The 20967-nt window shown below is 47.2% G+C and overlaps 1 protein-coding gene across 3 annotated transcripts in view; it reads right to left on the reverse strand.

Moving 5' to 3' along the window:
* Positions 1-20967, reverse strand: part of LOC144762473 (adhesion G protein-coupled receptor F5-like) — a 1325307-nt gene that overhangs the window by 609150 nt on the left and 695190 nt on the right. For all 3 annotated transcript variants that reach the window (XM_078647685.1, XM_078647687.1, XM_078647686.1), the window contains one exon: positions 1331-1540. In XM_078647685.1, coding sequence (XP_078503811.1) covers positions 1331-1540 — 210 coding nt within the window. The remainder of the gene's footprint in view (positions 1-1330; positions 1541-20967) is intronic.

Raw genomic sequence — 20967 nt, forward strand, 5'->3', positions numbered from 1 at the left:
CAGAATTACAGAGGAATAACTGGGAGTAATCAGGACTTTTTTGACCAAGGGGTGTGAATACCATCACAGAAACAACGAAACCATTCTTTGTTCACATTTTACCCATTTATAATGTTATGTTGTATGTTCACTTCTCTGCTAGTGCTTCCAATACATAACCCGCGGAAGAGTAGCAATGGGGAGTCATATATACCATGGTAAAAAAAAGTCAGAAAAAACAGCCTCTTGGTACTCACCACCCTCCACATATACCGAATACCGTAAATACCGAATCGGTAATGCCCATTCATTCCTATGGGCTTCAAAGCCCATAGGAATGAATGGGCATTACCGATCGGTATTTACCGAATCGGTAAATACCGAATTTCTCCGATTCGCTATTCCAGCACATCTGGAATACCTACATACCCACCCCTCTGATTTACCGATTCTTAATTACCGAATCGGTAAAATTCGGTAATTAAGAATCGGTAAATCAATCCTACCTACATCTGGCCCCTTGACCCTACACTCTAAGGGCCAGATGTAGGTAGCCCAATAACGGTCGGAAATGGCCGAAAATACCAATTTTCGGCCGTTACCTACCGGTATTGGGCTATGGAGATGTAGGGGCTCAAAAAACATACAGATCCGGTAATTTTACAGGGGTGCAACAGGGTGTCAAAGTGACACCCTGTCCCCCTTTGCAATTCGGTATTTTTACCGATTCGGTAAATACCAAATCGGTATTGGCTATTGAATCCTATGGGCTTCAAGGCCCATAGGATTCAATAGCAAATACCGATCCAGTATTTACCGAATCGGTAAATACCGAATCTTACCGATTCGGTAAAAAATACAGAATATTTACCTACATCTTATTTACCGATTCATAAATACCGAATCGGTAAAATTCGGTATTTATGAATCAGTAAATAAGATTTACCTACATCTGGGCCTAAATCCATCTTCTGTTGGTACACAGTGCGTAATCCCCCATTTCTTTTTCAGCGCAGGAAGTACCACATCCGTATTGCTCTATACCTCCACTGCCCTGCAGCCTTTTCCAAGATGTCTCAGGCAAAATCTGAATACAGAAGATGATTGGAAGTGGAGTGTGAGGTAGCCTGCTGTCCCACACTAACCTTGTGATCAGTACCCCACAGAAATGCCACATTGTGGCAGAAGAACATTAGTTAATGCCTGCAATGTACTCCTTCTGAATAGAATATCAAATCTTAAAATTCAAGCTTGGGTGCTGATTCTACACATGGTGATGTATTTAGGAAAACCTAAAATATCCCCGTAATAAGTTACAAAATCAAGAAATAAAAATCTAACTTCCACTTACCAGGAATACTTAGCCCTCCAGATGGTGTACAGCCACATGTAAGATTCGAGATATTCCCATTTGTACACGACGTAAACACTGGCACTACTGAGATTCCATCACAAAGGATGTAGTTGCTGCTATCAAATGTTGTGTTTATTGAGGAAACACTAACATTTCGTGATGCCACATAAAAGACAGTTGTATCATTCAGTGAGCAGATGTATTCACCTGCAGGAGAAAATATATACTTTGTGATTGTGTAATATCAACATATAAAACAGAAAATGCCTTACTTTCCAGAAAACTATATTTCATTCAGTGTATCTTTTCACATCATTTACAGTTAGCATAGATGTCAACTCACTGTTCCTATCCTCATGAAGAGCTGGAGGCCCTGGATCCTTTGATGATTACACTATTATACAAGAACTTCAAAATGCAGCATGGCATTTGAAAACGATATTATTGAAGGCAAATTCTAACACTATATCAGATTTTCTTTCTTTGCAATTAAAAGTATGGAAACTCCCAGCAATGGCAACTACAAATTGGAGGAAATGGGCACAAGCAGCAGTGTGTGAGTTCAGCTACGAGTTGGAGTCATAGATTACTCGTTTAACTTTGCCCTAAGCATATCATTGCCTTTTACCAGAGGAAATATTAGCTTCACTGATGCCATTCGGTCACCAGATGTGAAAACCAATCTAGGTTTAGTAAAACCATCAGTAATGAAAACACAGAACTCATCACCACTTTATCTGTCAGTTAATCCACAAACATCGTCCTCAAGAAACTCAACCTTCTGGGACCTGCCTGTACCAAGTTTAGCCCAGAACATTTGTCAAATGGTATTACTCCAAAGCCTTGAGTCGCACATATATTTTCTTATTCATTTAAAATAAAATACAAAAGCATTTATTTTCAGTGGAAACATATAAACAGAAAAGACCTTTCATGCAATCCATTCACACAAACTCGTAAACATATAAGAACGTTTCTGCTTTCAACAACACATCCTAGACAGCAACTAAGTTGTCTTCATACATTTGTGATGTAGGCGCATCTATCTGAGTTATATGCTATTCATCGGAAGAATAAAGACAACATCTGGAAAGAATTCTGGACTTGCTTGGATTTTGGACTTAAAGCAAATGTACTTTTGTTGTTGTCTCTCCATTTTGCATGATATTGTGATGTAGACGCAGGCGGCAGGAGCTTGATTTTACCATTCGGTTACACATATTTGCTGGACCTATGCCACATTTTATTTGGCAGTGGGTGTATTATATGTTTCCATTCTATATTATTCAGGTTCAATAATGTATTACATTGTTCATGTACAGAGATGTATTCAATGGATTTTATATGATCTATTTAGGGATCCCGTTAAAAACATGTGCCAGGCTAATAACCAGGATATGATTGAAGTTGTTATTTTTGGTCCTGAAGGAGGCGGTGCAATATATACTTGTTAAGCCACTGAAACATATGTTGACGTTTTTGACTGAAGTTCACTCTCTCTGGACCTAGCACTGTATGTCTAGGGTCACTTACTGTTTTTTATGTAGTTGAGTGTGTGTGTGTGTGTGTGTGATTAGACTGTATGAAATAAAGTGCTTCTGTAAGCATATTTGTGTACTGTCTACTGAGCAGAAATATTTTTTTGAATATTTTGTACGGGTCACTAGAGTGCTGCAGCCAAGATGGCCACCCCCTTTATCAATCCGGCATAATCATTCCAAGTTATGGGCACAAATACAAACAACAGCACTAACTAAATGCTGTCTGCCCTGGGGTGGTGCACATGGCCGGTTTCAGGGTCCGAGAGATGCTCAGTGAGCCACCCACTAAAGGCCTGTGACTGCAGCCTAGCAGTTTCCAGTGCAGTGGATAGATGTTTCTTGCTGGGGGAGGAGTAGACTGCATGCTCAACCTGTCACGTCACCCACTTGACTGAGCCTCTGGATTATTTCTTCGTACCTGTATTGCTCCTCTGCATGGAGTAATCGCTGTTGCGGGTCAGTTGACCACTAATGAGCGGGCTCGCTGTCCTGCTCCACCCACCAGCGTATGGCTGGGTTTGTGGGTGCTGCTGAGATCCCTGGCATAGTAGTGAGGCAGTTGTCACAGCTGAATTTGCGGTCTCCTGGCTGTCAGGTGCCCCACAAGTCTTACCTTTGCTTGTGACGCAATTCCGCAGAGACGACAAGAGCACCCGTCCCTGTACCCACCTGACCCTCGTGGAAGGCAATACCCAGCAGGGATGAGATGGACGCAGGGATGGGAGCCAGGGTGTAGGGTTAAAGAATAGCGTGGAGCTGGCGGGGCGTCCCGGTGTCAACTGGAAACCAAGAAGAGCTAGATCAGAAACTGAGTCAGACCAGAAAAGGAACCACCCCACACATGCACACACAGACCTTGTAACCCTCTGAGGACTCACCAATGCTTCTGGGAAAGAAGGTCCGCAGATGGGTTCAGCTCCGGATACGAATAGCGAAGGGAAGGCGCTCCTGCGCGTTTCACCCAAGCTCAAAACCAAAAGAAGCGCTCCTGCGCGTGTAGCTGCAACAGTCCGTAGTCAATGAAACTGTGGCTTCCCTAATAAGCAATCCAAGCCTGTAGGCTGAGCTGTTTCCCTTTAAGCGCTCCTGCGCGGTGGGAAACTGAAATGTACAAACCCAAAACAAAACTCTTCTGAGCAAGGTCCACAAACACCCTCAAGGCGCTCCTGCGCGTCAAGGGTTAAGAAAACAAAAACAGGCACGTTCCTGGATCACCCAGGAGTAAGAACAAGCAGGCGCTCCTGAGTAGCGCAGACATGAAGATAGAACAGCGCTCCAGCGCGGCTTGACTCCGTGGTGGCGGACGAGCCTCAGCAAGCGCTCCTGCACGTGTGGCTGACGTGACAGCCGAGCAGCGCTCCAGCGCGGCTTGACTCCGTAAGAGACTGGCAGGTCTCAGCAAAAGGCAACAGAAGTCCGCCTCATTGGGACCTCCAGCAAGGAATCCAAAGCACAGAGCCGGCGGGAAACGCGATGTTTAAGCGTTTCCCCCGGAAGTGCTTCTGTGCTCCCAGGTTGCTGCCGGGGACTAGACCGGGGACTCAACTTCCGGCCGGAAGTGAGTATCCGGTGTTCTGTGTGTGAATGCGGGGATGGCCGGCCGCGTTATTGCCGCGAACCGTGACACTGGCGCGGCTTGGCAGGCTTGTGCAATACGGCAGAGTGTGAGGGCCAGCCTGTGTGTCCTCCATTGTCTACTCTGGAGCTCGGTCCCTGAGGCTGCTGCGACGCCTCCCGCAACTCCTGGCTGGGCTGCACTGAGGGCCTGAGCTGGCTGAATGCTGTGGAGGCTTGATCCTTCATGGCAGGTGTTGACTTTCAACCCTACCACATATCATCTTGATACGGGTGAGGGGCTCCGGCTGCGTGCAGTGGCCTTTCTACCGGAGGTGCTTCCTTGTGCTCACAGTCCAGGACCAGACACCTGAGATGCAGAAGTGTGCTAACCACGATTGACCAGAGAGGATATTGTGCTGGACCATTAAACTTACTGTGCTGCACTCCTGCCGAACCCCCCCTTCCCCAACACACACACACACTCTTAGCTGATCTGTCTGGCAAATTGGGAAAATCAGATAAACAACCATAGTGCAGGCATCCCCTCTCAGCGGAGTTTAGCGCTGGAGAGGGTGAACCCTTGTAGCCTCGTCGGCCGCCATTCCCGAGCGGCGAGCAGAGGGACACGCCCCCTGTTAGGCCACGCCCCCTTTTAAGCCACGCCCCCTGCCACTCGTACAAAGCGCGCTGATCTGACAAGCGCCTCAGTTAAACTTTGACCCTCCTGAGGCTCAGCCGGGAGTAGGAAATTGTTTCTTTGCACTTATTTTAACCTGTTTGCATTACTTTTTAAAGTCACTTACCCTGCCCTCTGATGCTGATCACCGCGTGCAGGCATCCCCTCTCAGCGGAGTTTAGCGCTGGAGAGGGTGAACCCTTGGAGCCTCGTCGCCCGCCATTCCCCGCGCCGAGCAGAGGGACACGCCCCCCTTTAGGCCACGCCCTCTGTTAAGCCACGCCCCCTGCCACTCGTACAAAGCGCGCTGATCTGACAAGCGCCTCAGTTAAACTTGGACCCTCCTGAGGCTCAGCCGGGAGTAGGAAATTGTTTTTTTGCACTTATTTTAACCTGTTTGCATTACTTTTTAAAGTCACTTACCCTGCCCTCTGACGCTGATCACCGCGTGCAGGCATCCCCTCTCAGCGGAGTTTAGCGCTGGAGAGGGTGAACCCTTGGAGCCTCGTCGGCCGCCATTCCCCGCGCCGAGCAGAGGGACACGCCCCCTTTTAGGCCACACCCCCTGCCACCCTCCCTGCCCTATAAACATGTGTTTGTGCCAGAAGCGCAGGGGACGAGCGCAGCGGGCGCGCCGATTGCGCGCCGAAGGCGCGCATAAGGCAAGCTCGTCTGCGCTCGTCCGCGATCACGACGCGGCCGGGGCCGGCCCCCCTGCCCGATATACCAGTGATATTACCGTAACATACACTCGACTGAGTTGATGTCCCTGAGACCTTCCCCATGTCTGATCTGCCCCTGGCCTACCCCTGACGCTCGGAGCCTTGCCTTTGTATGTAAAGTCTGCCATTTTTCCCTTCCTCCCCTCGATCATACATACAGTCCGGATCGCGCTCTGAATTCCGCCCCCACTCGTGGAGCCTGCCCTTCTTTCACCCTCAGAGCTGCGTTTATTAACTGCAGATCATTGAGTAAACATGCCATTGACATCTGGCAGTCCCTTCGGGACAACAATTGGGATCTGCTTTTCTTAACAGAAACTTGGCTGAATGATACCACGAACCCCATCATCACCCTCGCCCTTCCGGAGGGTTATAGCATTGTCTGTGCCAATAGACCCAATGGCAAACAGGGAGATGGCGTTGCATTAATCCATAAATCCAAATGGACGGCTACCTTCCCTCTATATGACCCACTTGATTGTATAGAAGTTCAAATGTTCAGTGTTCAGTGTTCAAATCTCCCCGTCTACCTCCAGCTCGGGAATACTTGTCTACCGCCCCCCCCATTCCAACACCTCCCATCTGCCGGCCTTGGCAGACTATATTATCCAGCTTAGCACACGCTACGCCAATTTCACTGCTTTAGGGGACTTCAATCTCCATGCAAATGAGGAATCCTGCTCGCACAGCCAAAATTTTATCTCCACGCTGGCGGCTTGCAATCTAGTGCAAAAAATAGCCTTACCCACGCACAAGGCGGGACATACACTAGATTTGATCTGTTCCAACCTACCAAGCATTCGGGCAGACTCCCCCATCCCGGTCATTTGGTCGGATCATTTCCTCATCCCTTTTGAGATAGGTATTTTCTGTTTCACTAGACCCATTATCCCTCCTATGGCATCAGGCAGAAACGGGAGCTGTATCACCCCTGAAACGCTCCAGGAATACTTAAAAAATTCCCAACCCATCCCGTCGTCTGACCCTGACACTGGTATTGACCATCTGGATGCCTGGATCAGTCAAGCCCTAGAGGCTCTGGCTCCACTTAAACCTATTAAAACCTACAGGGCTACACCATCTGCACCTTGGTATTCCAATGAGTTTTGTCAGAAAAAGGCCGCGTGCAAATCTCTCGAACGCTTCTGGAGGCAGAACTATTCCCTGGATAGTAAAACCATCTATAAGACAGCCCTCAAAGAATACCGCAGAATGATCGAGGAGCACAAAAAGGACTTTCTGGCCTCTAGAATTAAACATGCTAATAACGGCGCCAGGGAGATTTTCAGCATAGTCAGATCCTTCACGGACCCCAACGCGCTGACTCGGATTCAGCCTGCCTCCCAGTCTTTGTGCGATAAACTTTCGCAATTCTTTGAGGAAAAAATAGAGACCATCTACTCCTCCTTCCCAATCTCCATCAGAGAAGGTCCGAAAGAGAAATCCACTTCTCACATGCTACAGTCCCCCACTCTGACAGAATTTGCAGTCATTTCCGAAGCCGATTCCATGACAGAACTACTCAAATGTAAGTCTGGTTCGCCTAATGATCCTTGGCCAGCCAAACAATACAAGAAACTGGCTCCCCTGCTCAATCCCTACTTGAACCACATCTGGAATGAATCCCTGAGAATGGGCTGCTTTCCCGCCAAATGGAAACACGCTTCTCTGATCCCCATTCTGAAAAAACCCAATTTGGACCCTGACAACCCCAGTAACTACAGGCCTATTTCTCTCCTGCCTGCCCCAGCTAAGATCCTCGAAAAACTGGTACACTCCCAGCTGGCGAATTACATCGAATCCAATGGGCTCCTACATGACTCCCAGCACGGCTTTCGGTCGGGCCACAGCACGGAGTCAGCCCTTGTTGAAATGGCTGACTCGGTGAGATGGTCGCTGGACCGGGGGTCGAGGGCGGTGTTAGTGCTGCTGGATCTGTAAGCGGCATTTGACACCGTCTCTCATAAGATCTTGCTGAGAAGGCTGGGGGACCTAGGCATTGGTGGAACGGTTCTGAAGTGGCTCTCTTCTTACCTATGTGACCGCACACAGCAGGTATATACCCCTCCATATACCTCCTCCGCTAGACCACTCAAATGGGGAGTTCCTCAGGGCTCATCCCTGAGCCCGCTTTTGTTCAATGTTTATTTCACCCCCCTGGCTAAACTGATTGCGCGAACTGGGATTAAATCCACCTCCTATGCTGACGACATTCAGTTACTTTTTACCTTTGAGACTCCCTCCGCTTCTGCCTTCGATCCGTTGAAATCCTGTCTTAGAGACATCTCCAGTTGGATGGACTCCAATTCCCTCCGACTCAATGCAGGAAAGACGGAGATATGGTTTTTTAACTCACCATCCCCTTTGGATACCAATCTGTGGTGGCCAGATGACCTGAGCCAAGCCCCCACGCCCAAAGACTCGGTGAGAAACTTGGGAGTGCGCTGGGACAATCAGCTTAGTTTTAATGCCCAGGTCCAAACAGTAGCAGCATCTTGTTTTGCAAAGATCAAGACGATTAACCGGCTTATCAACTATCTGCCGGCAGACTGCCGTAAGACTGTGGTACAAGCATTGATAACATCTCACCTTGACTACGCCAACGCACTATATCTTGGTATCACAGCAGGCCTCTGTCATAAACTACAGACTGTCCAAAATGCTGCCGCTTGGCTGGTGGAGAGAATCCCAGCTAGACATCACATCTCTCCTCTCTTCCGAAAACTACATTGGCTACCGATTGCCAAGAGATGTGTATTTAAGGCCATGACTCTGGCTTTTCGCGCTTCTAAGGGCAATGGCTCGGCCCACTTGAAAAGCACTCTGAGGCCGTATGTCAAGGCCAGGACATCATGTTCTAACTCCCTACTTCTCCTCGAAACCCCAAGATTCAAACGCACTCGTACCGGAGGGAAAACATTCGAGGTTTGCGCCACTCAGTGTTGGAACAAGCTTCCGGTTACTCTACGCGCATGTCAAACTGAAGCGGCATTCCGAAAGTCACTAAAGACCCACCTTTTCTCCACATAATGTTCTCCTTTTTCCTACCCTCCCTGTTCCCAGTTTTACCAGCGCCGGGACGCCCCGTTGGGGCAGCTGTGCGCTTTATAAAACACACAAATAATAAATAAACCATATCTTTCATTTTAGTCACGAAGGTCAACAAAGTGGATCCCACCTAATGACTTTCCATCCCCTCCTGCTAATAATACTGACAACACTGACACCACCCCTACCTTATATTCAGACCCTACTCCCAAATATGCAGAGTAGCCTACAATCCATAGACAATAAAATTAATTTGCTTAAGTTAGAGGTGAACTCTATGAAACATCGCTTGGATCAGTTCACTGAGAGCACGGATGGGGCTGTGGGCCGAATTTCAAAGGTGGATGATAAATCCGTCTGTCAGTCAAGAGCACTATAACAACTTGGAAACTTTTAGAGGCCATGCAAGCTAAAAATGAGGATGTAGAGGCACAATAATCTGTGCATTTTGGGGCTTCTTGAGTCTCTGGGTGCATACCCTCCCCACCGACGTGCCCCCTGACCTAATACTGTGTTCAGAAATACAAAGGCCACTCTACTCACAAAGAACCAGGGTATCAGTTATATAAAGAGGAACAGTGGTTCCTGCGGAAAATGTATACATTATATGATAATCGTTAAGCTCAATGGCAATATTCATGGATAAAGGATGTCAGAGGGAGAATCAAAATGATACACTAAAAATAATTTGAAAATATTTGCTGTTTATGTAAATTACATAGTCAAATTAAGCAAAGAAGGTGCTCAGTGTCCCAACTGAACTTTGAATCTATATTTCAAAGGTGACAGTTTGTGACATACAATACGTTTCAAATTATACAGAACAAACCTAAAATATGGATGCAAACAATATTTACAGCCTTTTAACACAATAATAGGGGCTAGAAAGGGGTTGGTTTTAAATGCGTGTAGACTGCATTTTGACCCCACAATCAGTATGGGTCTCACCAGGACCTAACAATGAGGGACACCTGAAATGAAAAACCAAAAAGGTAACTGAGTCGCTAAAACAGGGAGAAACTCTGAATATGAATTATAATGGCTAGGGGCTTTTTACCTGAAGAGATAACAATCGGCTATCAGGGTAGTGGAGTGCACACCCGAAAAAGAAGCGGCTCAAGACAGAGTTTTAGGAGAAAGTGTACTCACATGGGGCCCAGCCGGGCACTAGTGAGAAAAGAAAAAGGACCCCCTTTCCAGCCCCTAATATTATGTTAGAAGGCTGCTAACCCCTTTGCCGCAGGGTTAATTCCCCCGCTGCGTGGGGGAGGGGGGCCGCACGCGGCACCGCGGTGCTTGTGACGAGCTCGGCTCGTCATGCAGCACGGTGGCACTGTGCTCATGAGGAGCTGAGCTTGTCATGACCATGCCCACTCAATGGAACGCCCAGCACAGCATGGGAATAATCCCCGCGTGACGTTCCGCGGGAGGTATGACGAGCTCAGCTCATCATGAGCACAGCGCCACTGTCCCTCATGACGAGCTGAGCTCCTCTTGAGCACCGTAAGTGTTAATATTTATTGTATCCATATTTGAGGGTTGTTTTGTATAATTTGAAACCTAATTGTATGTCACCAACTGTCACCTGTCATAGGTACTAAGTGCACATGGGACACTGAGCACCTTCTTTGATTAATTTAACTACGTAATTTACATAAACAGCAAATACTTTTGAATTCTTTGTTGTGTATAATTGTGATTATCCCTCTGACATCCTTTACCCATGAATATTGTCATTAAGCTTAATGATCATCATATAACATATACATTTTCTGCAGCGCAGGAACCACTGTTCCTCTTTATATAACTATCCAAAGAAAAGGGGTTTTTAACACAGAGGGTAAGAACTGGGCGCTCTGCCTCAAGTGTACGCAATGTGTGTTGGAGCTATTAAGTTGGCTGTGGTGCAACTGGCGAGTGGAAAAGACCCTATAACCACTCTAAAGTATGTCAGAAATACCAGACATACGAAAGTACAATATACAAAAATGCCTTATGCACACACACACTCGATATCATTTGCAGTCTTGTCTCTGTATAAACACACAATTGAATTAAGCCAAGGACAACAATAATAGTCAAACTTCTTTGCACTTGTCGCTGTGGTTTCAGAGTTTTAATGGTTCCACAACCAGCCGACACGTATTTCGTCGCATTTGGAACAGTGTGTTCGTGACTCGTCAGGGCTGCGGTAAGAAAAACGAAAGAAAAAGGTCTGTAATAAAAAAGGTCGCTCCACCGGTGATAATTCCGCCCCGGCGGGGCCCGTGACCAATAGCGAGGAATATCTTTGGAAGATTGTTGAGTAAGATGGCGGGTTCTGCAGATAAAATCACAAAGGGAAGAAGCTCCGTCAATAAACGGTTTAGGAGCGCGACTCTATGTGGAGATCTGACCCCAGGTCACTCCCCAAGCCGCACGGCTCCTGCTGATCTCCGTGTCTCTGCCCCTCTGCTCCGCCGCTGCCGAGGGTACGCCCCTGCTGGCTACTACTGTAATCTGCTAACTGTTTTTTGTTTTTTCTTCCCCTCTGCTCTGCTGTGTACTCTATTTTGGTTTCTCTTTTGTGGCTGTACTGTATTTTGTGGCGCTCCTTTTTCCCCCCGGCCCTCTGTGACATCCCCGCTCCCCGCTTTCCGCCGCTGCTCCCCAGCGGCCCGCCACCTTTTTCCTTTTGTTCCCCCTGCCCTCGCCCATTGGCCGCCCCGCTCCCGCCTCCCAGCTGCTCCTCCCTCCCACTTCGCCTCTTTTGGAGGCCGTGCGGCAGCCGCGCAGCGCGCCGAGACCACACCCAGCTCCACAACCCCTGGCCCCCGCCGTCTCCAGGGAACCCGACTGAGGTATGACACCGCCACCCTCATCGCACTCAACACAGGACGACCTGCCGCCTGCTACCGAGCCGCCCCGAAGCACACCCACGGACCCTTCACCTGGCAAGCATGCAAATTCTCCTGCCTCCAAACCCGCACCCCGCCCACCGAACACAGCAACGAGAACAACAACCACCTCAAGTGCATCCTCCTCAACACCCGCTCCATCCACAAACACGCCGTCGAACTCTGGGAACTCCTTGATACAACAGCACCAGACGTCGCCTTCCTCACGGAAACCTGGATGAACGCCTCCTCAGCCCCGACATCGCCATAGCCATCCCGGATGGCTACAAAATCACCCGGAAGGACCGCGTCAACCAAACCGGAGGAGGAATCGCCATCATCTACAGAAACACCATCAACATCACGACCAACGACGAAGACACTCTCACCGCCGCCGAACACCTACACTTCCAGATCCACACCGACCCCCAGACCACCCTCAGAGGAACGCTCATCTACAGACACCCGGGCCCACGGACACAATTCAGTGAAACCATCGCCAACTTCATCAGCCCGCACACCCTAGCCTCACCAGAGTACATCCTCCTAGGGGACCTTAACTTCCACCTGGAGAACAACAACACCACCACCCTGCTCGACAACCTCGCCAACCTCGGACTCAAGCAACTGGTGAACACCCCCACCCACTATGCTGTCCACACGCTCGACCCCATCTTCTCTGCCAGCAGCAACGTTGCCTTCAGCCACTCCACCGGACTACACTGGACCGACCACAGCTGCATCCACTTCACCTTCAAGAAGACCACATCCCACCACCACACACTACAGATCCCCCGCAGATGCTGGAGCAAAGTCACCACAGACCAGCTGACCAAATCGCTGAGCCAAAACCCACCTGCCGACACCCCTGACACCAACAACGCAGCAGACAATCTCGCACAGTGGATCACCAACTGCGCCGATGACCTCGCTCCACTGAAGAAACCCCCAGGCAAGGCTAGCAACAGAAAAACCTCTTGGTTCACAGACACCCTCAAAATCGCAAAGAAAGCATGCTGAACCCTCGAAAAAGCTTGGCGCCACAAGCGGACATCAGAAAACATGACAGCCCTCAAGAGCGCCACCCGCGAATACCACCAGATGATCCGCACCACCAAAAGGGCATTGTTCAAAGAGCGGCTGGACAACTCCCACAACAGCAAGGAACTCTTCAGCATCGTCAAAGAGCTCTCCAACCCCAGCGCCAGCAACAACGACATCACACCGTCACAAAACCTCTGCAACTCCCTCACCACATACTTCCACCGCAAGATTGCAGACATACACGACAGCTTCGGACCCCAGACCCCGCCTCCAGTCACCGAACCAACGACCCCCACCACCACCTCAGCACCTGGATCCCCATCAGCACGGAAGACACCACCCACATCATGAACACCATCCACTCCGGCTCCCCCTCCGATCCATGTCCTCATCATATCTTCAACAAAGCCAACACCATCATCGCACCCCACCTCCGGAACATCATTAACAGCTCCTTCACGTCAGCCACCTTCCCTGGAAGCTGGAAACACGCAGAAATCAACACCCTTCTGAAGAAACCAACAGCGGACCCCAAAGACCTCAAGAACTTTCGCCCCATCTCTCTTCTCCCCTTCCCGGCTAAAGTCATCGAGAAGACCGTCAACAAACAGCTGACTGCATTCCTCCAGGCAAACAACTCACTCGACCTATCCCAGTCCGGATTCCGAGCCAACCACAGCACCGAGACCGCCCTCATTGCAGCCTCCAATGACATCAGGACCCCGATGGACAACGGAGAAACAGCCGCTCTCATCCTGCTGGACCTCTCGGCAGCCTTTGACACAGTCTGCCACCGCACCCTAATAACCCGCCTCGAGAACTCTCGGATCCAAGGAAAAGCCCTGGACTGGATCACTTCGTTCCTCTCCGACAGAACCCAGAGAGTCCGCCTCCCTCCCTTCCGCTCCGAGGCCACCAAGATCATCTGCGGCGTACCCCAGGGCTCCTCACTCAGCCCAACCCTCTTCAATATCTACATGAGCCCCCTCACCACCATGGCACGCAAACACAAAATCAACATCATCTCCTACGCCGACGACACCCAACTGATACTCTCCCTCACCAAAGACCCTCGAACCGCCAAAGCCAACTTCCAGGACGGAATGAAAGATGTCGCAGAATGGATGAAGCACAGCCATCTGAAGCTCAACTCGGACAAGACGGAGGTCCTCCTCGGACAATCCCCATCCGCCTGGGACGATTCCTGGTGGCCCATGACACTGGGCATCGCACCGACACCCACGGACCACGCTCACAACCTGGGATTCATCCTGGACTCCTCCCTCACGATGACCAGGCAAGTCAATGCAGTCTCGTCCTCATGCTTCAACACCCTGCGCATGCTCCGAAAGATCTTCCGGTGGATCCCCACCAAAACCAGAAAGACGGTCACCCAAGCCCTCGTCACCAGCTGACTGGACTACGGAAACGCCCTCTACGCAGGAACCACAGCCAAACTTCAGAAACGGCTTCAGCGCATACAGAACGCCTCCGCACGACTCATCCTCGACATCCCTCGCCACAACCACATATCCACCCACCTGAGAAACCTGCACTGGCTCCCCGTCAGCAAGAGGATCACGTTTAGGCTGCTCACCCACGCGCAAAAAGCACTCCACAACATGGACCCCGAATACCTAAAGAACCGCCTTTCGTTCTACACCCCCACCCGCCAGCTCCACTCCACCAGCCTCGCCCTCGCCACCGTCCCACGGATTCGCAGAGCCACCACTGGAGGAAGATCGTTCTCCTACCTGGCAGCCAAGACATGGAACTCCCTCCCCGCACACCTACGACTGACCCAGGACTATCTCACCTTCAGGAGACACCTCGAGACCTGGTTATTCGAGCAGTAATGGCCCCCCTCCCTTCAGTGCCTTGATACCCTCGCGGGTGAGTAGCGCGCTTTACAAATGCATTGATTGATTGATCGCACTTGAATAGTGTATTCTCTCTACTGTAAGCCCAGGACGTGTAACCGGCATTCAGCCTGGAGCGGATAACTCCAAGTAGGTGCGTGTTTGGTAAAACGTGAAGCGTATGCTGAATGAAATCCTCCCGGGTCGCCGTGTTCCGATTTTGGACTGTTCCTTTTTATATGCCCAACCTATTAACAGCACACATGTTGAACTACACGGACTGTGACACAGTCCTCAAACTGGCCTGGAAAGTTAAAGACTTAAACTATTAAAACTCCCCTATCACCATTTTTCCAGACTTTTCACAGTGGCTGTTAAGGAGGCTCACCACACTTTCACATCAGCTGAGAAGCATCTACACAAGTTGGGGATTGACTATTTCATGCTAATCCCACCAAAACTCCAGAGCCATCCAAGGGGGAAACTACTCTTTTTCACTCATCCAAGTGCCACAATCACCTACTCGGAAATCAAGGCAGCAGATCCCCAAGCAGGTGCTACATGCTATTATCAACACTAAGGCCCGAAAAGAAGATTCATGTTACTTGGGGAGCAAATCGTTCACTCAGTTTTTGGTAAACGGATGGACTAATGATCATATGTTCCCCTATATCGAGAGGCCATGCCTTACTCGAAGTTTAGAAATACAGTATTGACATTTGGAGTTGGCCTGAACCCATGTAAGGCAGAATAGAAAGATAAAAACTGCAATGATGAATAACCAGGGTTTATGTACATGTGGATTAAAAGTAAAATGCAGCGGCCCACATATTTTGTTGGATTGCTTGTTGTTGAATGGAAAGAACTTTTATGACCTCTTTTTATTGCATATAAAATTGAGAGTAGGACACAACACAATGGTTCAGCACTCTCCACAAATACAATAATAAACACATGAAAGTTTTTAGAATCTGTTCAGTAGGGCTTAAAGTTTCTTTATTCTTTTTCTTCATACAAAGCGTAGCCAACGAGGTTTCGTCCAAAAGGACTTCTTCAGGGCATAAAGTGATGAGAGTTCTCGTCCACTTTTTTCGAAAATGGCGACTCGGTGCGAGGTGACGGCTAAATACCCTAGGGGACCATATATACCACGGAGACTGGATGTGAAACTCTGAATTATTCTGAAAAACTCTTTTCCTTGTTAAATACAGAAGCGGATATATGGAGGATATTTAATAAATAATAGAAAGGTGGCTATCCCCAAGTATCTACTGGATTATTGGATAATACATTCCATGAATAAAATTATCATCTTGTACAAATTAACCACTGACGTAGTCTCATCACTTTATGCCCTGAAGAAGTCCTTTTGGAAGAAATGCGTTGCCTACGCTTTGTATGAAGAAAAAGAATAAAGAAACTTTAAGCCCTACTGAACGGATTCTAATAAATTTCATTTGTTTATTATTGTATTTGTGGAGAGTGCTGAACCATTGTGTTGTGTTGTAAAATTTGGGGTATATACCCTTGGAAGCCTAGGGGTATGTGGCTTCAGGTTCTTGGCACCCAGATTCTTTGAACACATGAGACCAAACTTTAGATAAGTGCAGTCATCATTGCCTTGTACCCTGGATGCTCTATTGTCATTGTTCATAAAATTGAGAGTAGGGATCAAGTTCATAGCCTATTGATAAATATGAGATTTTTAAATGTGACATGTGCAATAGGAAGATTTTTGATGGCAATACAGGAGTCATTGAATGAATTGGCAATAATCTGAAATGGGTTATGGGGCAGAAATATGATTTCTTGATGACATTTTGAGCTCTGGAAGTCCGAGTGTATGTAGAAATGTATATTTACTGTATATGTGATCCTTTCCCTATTTGGCTGTGAATTAAGAGATTTTTTATAGAGTGGTACAGCTCACATCATATATTTTATCAGGTTTTTATTGTGTTTTATATAATTTGTATGGTTGCATTTTAACCGTACGCTGTATTGTGGCATTTTTTATTGCTATATTTGCTGATTAAAAAATATATATATTAATCACCTACTTGCAGAAGTATGCCTTGGGGTCATCCTCATTGAGCCCAGCAACAGCTGGACACAATTCCCTATCACCATTAATGACAATGATAATCCCCTGCACAATAACACTCTAAATATATGTACTGTTGTTTATTATGCTTATTTGTTTTTGCACTCCATGATACAAGTTCCTACTAGCTTTGTTAAAGACATTTAGTAATACCACTTGAATGTTAATCTTTACTTCAGCAAGCTTTACTGTAACAGAATCACAGTAGCTCCCAAATATGCCTTGTGCACAATAACCCTATGCCTTAGGGGTATACGCTACTTTAGTAATTGATGTGCTTTTTGGCAGACCTCTAGTGCCCCCTTGCAAATTCTGCACCATGGATTTTGTATTGGTAGTTCATTTGATCTGTCTTTTGTTTCTTAAGGGAGGGTGTTTTAAACTGGCGTTTGCAGTGTGGGATGTGGTAGATTGAATGGGATTCTATTGAGTTTTTTTTTTCTTCAGTCTGAAAGTATAACTTCCAATTAAAGTATTTTGATTTGCACATCAGGAGTGACACACTCCGCCTTGTTGTCGCTGGGTCCTTGTGATTGCATTACAGATCTGGCATGACATTCCAGTAATCAATGAGACTTGGGGCCTGATTTAGATTTTAGCGGATTGGATATCCGTCACCGTTGTGTTTGAGTAACCTGTCCGCCGAGATCTAAATCAGGCTCTTATTACCTGGAATGTTACCATATAGTTTTTGCAGAAGACACATCTTACTCACCACACTTTGCTAAATCCTGGGGCACTCAGATGTATTATTCCTCCTACAGTTCTCAATCAAGGGGTGGGTGGAGGGGTCGCCATTCTAATAAATGCTGCATTGCATTTCCAATGGTAGACCCCGAATGCAGACCCTGAGGGTAGTTACCTTTTATACAGGGGCTAATTGGTAAGACAAATCATTCTTCTAAATGTTTATGGGCTCAATTTAGACTCCACTGTAATGCTTTCATTCGATATTGTTTTATGTTGCTTTGCATACATGCGTTTTTACATCTTGAAAAGGGCATTTGAAGTGTTGGCACTGCTGCACTTTATGTCTCAATCTTGCGCACATGCACTTTACAATTTTTTAAAAAGCACACAAAGATTTTACACTTAATTTTATGCATTTTAAATATTATTTAACAGTTTGTACAGATTAATTTTGTTGTACATTCAGACTAAACCACATGGTACATTAGAAGAAAGGAAATCGAGATGAACATATATTACTTTGTTGGTATGATACTGAGGATCTTTTTACTATATTACTATAGATCATTGGTCATAGTAAGACATTGTGCGGCGGCTTTAACACGTGTACGCTATATGATTGTTTGACCGTGCCAATGATTTTAACTAATCTGGAAATTAAAATGTATTCTGAGACTCCACAGTGTTTTCCGGGGACCTTATGTGCCAATATCTCATGATGGCCCAATCCTCTTTATGATGGAAAGGCGATTTTAATATAATCTAGACATGCCAATTGACTGATCATCGTCATCTTCCCTATTACTGTTGGGGGCCTCCTGGGCAGTATTGGGTGCAATGCAATACCATGCGCCAGTGAATGTTTGGTGACATAAGCACCCCTCTGAGCGGGATTACTCCTACTACTCAACAGTGCATGAGTCACAATCTCATATTTATTATTGTCTGTCAACAGGAGAAGGGAGGGTGGGTTGCATTGAGGTCTGCATATTTCATAGGACCCTATGTAATCAATCCCCGTATTGATAAATCTCACGCAAAAAGGAATTCAGGATTCTACCACCCATGGTTTTCCCTTACAGAGCACTGACAGACAGGGTATTCCAAGAAAAAATACGGCATAAAATATTAGACTTTTACCTGTTTAATGAAGGCACTCTGAGCACTCAGTCACGGCGAAAAGTACAAGCCAATAGCAAGTGTAAATGTTGAAAACTATATGAGGACATCTTACATTGAATCAATCGACATGGTGCTTAAATGTTATCCAAAAATATATTTTATTTTTGTTTGATCTTTTATCTTTTTATCTACTGTATCAAAAATTTACACTCATATGTATTTATACAGTCACAATACATTAACATATATAATAACATGTAAAAAAAACTCTGAGCACTCAGGACACTCTGGGAAGCTTTCAAAGTCACTATCCTTGGACTGTGTATTTCCAAACAGCCTGTGGTATTACGTTCCATCCAAAAACACACTTTCAACCCAGGAGCACACAATAAGGCAGCTAGAAACCAAATATACAGATATTTCACCACAACAAGGTCCCTCCCCTCGTTGGTCAAGAATGGTAAGTATATTGAGGCCATGAATCGAGCTTCTGCAGGGTTGGACTGAGCACTAGTAGAGTCATAATAGGAGTCAAAGGCTTCCAAATCTCAGTGGAATGTGTAATCAGACAGCCATTCAGCTCTCTCAGGGTCGGCAGGGAGAGTTGCGTTTTCCCGTTGGAGAAGTTGAATGGCCAACAGTTGGCCCCCCCTTGTCACCTCGTTCACACTGGCATAAAGAAAGTTGAGGGGGGCCACCTGCATGGTACATGGAGGGGCCACGGCTCCAGATTCAATCCAGAGCCTTCAGGCCTGACAAGTGTGCAAAGAGGGCCCCCTGCCGCTAGGGGGCCACTGCGTGTTCATAGTGGCACTATCTCAGTTTAGTAAGTGCCTTTTCTGCTGCTGTATCATACAGTTTATTATATTCAAGCCTATTTCTCTCCAGATTGTGACTATTGAAGATCCTTCAGGAGGCTTTGTATTTCTCAATATGGGGGCAGTCACTTGGTATTCCTATTACAGTTGTTCAGTGGTTCACTTCCACTTAGCAGTAGCTCTGTCCCTCATTAGGAGGCCCCTCCACGTCTTCCCCAAGGCCCATGCCCTTTGCGGGAAGGTGACCAATTGCTCGCTCTCAACTCTGTACAAACACATTTAGGGCATTCTTGTCTTACGAGAGGCGACACTTTGATGCCTGCATGAACCACATGCCCATGGGGGGAGGGTAGAGGGTTTCTCTGCTCAAGTGACAAATCTATCAATATAGGATTATAACATCGGATACGTTCCCTGGTACAATGTCCGTGGTAAGTAAAGTAATCAATCTTAACGGCAGTGTGGTGCACTGACGAAATATATGTGTAGCCTGTATTTGTGGGATGGGCCTCCCTCCAAGCATCTATAAGTCTGTGGTTTCCCATATGGTCTTTGAGCTGAGCCCTTTCTGAGGCATTGTGACGATTGGTGGGTCGTTCCAATCTACGATCTGGTCGGGAGCCATATTCCAGTCTCCTCCCACTAGTATTTTGGCAGTCCCAAATTCCGTGAACAACCTATCCATTGGCCAAGAAAAGCAGTTTTTCCCTGTTTCATCCATAAATGAAGTCTAGAATTAGTACCTGTTTTTAGTTTCACGAAGATATACCTGCCATCTGAGTCGGTTGAGTATCAGCTTGTGGAATGAGATGATAATCTAACATTTTCTGTTTGAGGCTGTGTAGGAAGGAGACTCAGGGGTCCATGTCATTTTGGGCAGTGTGCGTCTGATGCCCATTACTCTCCTGACTTATTCTCATTTCAGTTTATCTATTTTGGTAGAGGATAGATGAAGCTCCTGTAGGAGCGGTCCATCAGGCCTGTCATGTTGGAGATGCAGGAGGATTTATTTTCTCTTAACCAAACTGGACATCCCATTCATGTTCATTGATACAACATGAAGAAAGGAATATTGTTTCGATGGGCTGGGTAGTCCCAGTGGCAGTGCTACACCAAGGCACAAAGAGAAAGGTCAGTGAGTCAGCAACTGTGACCAGTCACGGAGGGGTTCAGGTGTCATTACACAGAGATAACAAGACATGAAACAGGTGCCTTACCAGTTAATGTGAGGTATGTTATTATCTCTGTGTCCAAGTAGGGATCTGGAGAGTGTGGGAGTGAGTGAACTGGCCCTTCGTGTGCCCACTGGTGAACCCTAACTTTGATCTGCAGAGTGAGCAATGAAACACCAGTGCCCAAGGAAATGTCCTGGGACAGACACAGAGGGAGGTGGGGATGGTGCTGACAGCCAGTACAACCATTGGCAGGCAAATACATGCTACAGCCCCTTAGCTACCTTGCCAACTACAACCCCTCCCAATCAGTGAAGCCCATTGGGGAAAGAAACAGCTATAAGTGAACGGGCCCTGGCAAGTAATGGTGAGGACATAAAGTCCTGAGGTCAAGAATATTGTTAC

This window comes from Lissotriton helveticus, chromosome 6 (assembly GCF_964261635.1).
Source record: "Lissotriton helveticus chromosome 6, aLisHel1.1, whole genome shotgun sequence".
NCBI lineage: Eukaryota > Metazoa > Chordata > Amphibia > Caudata > Salamandridae > Lissotriton > Lissotriton helveticus.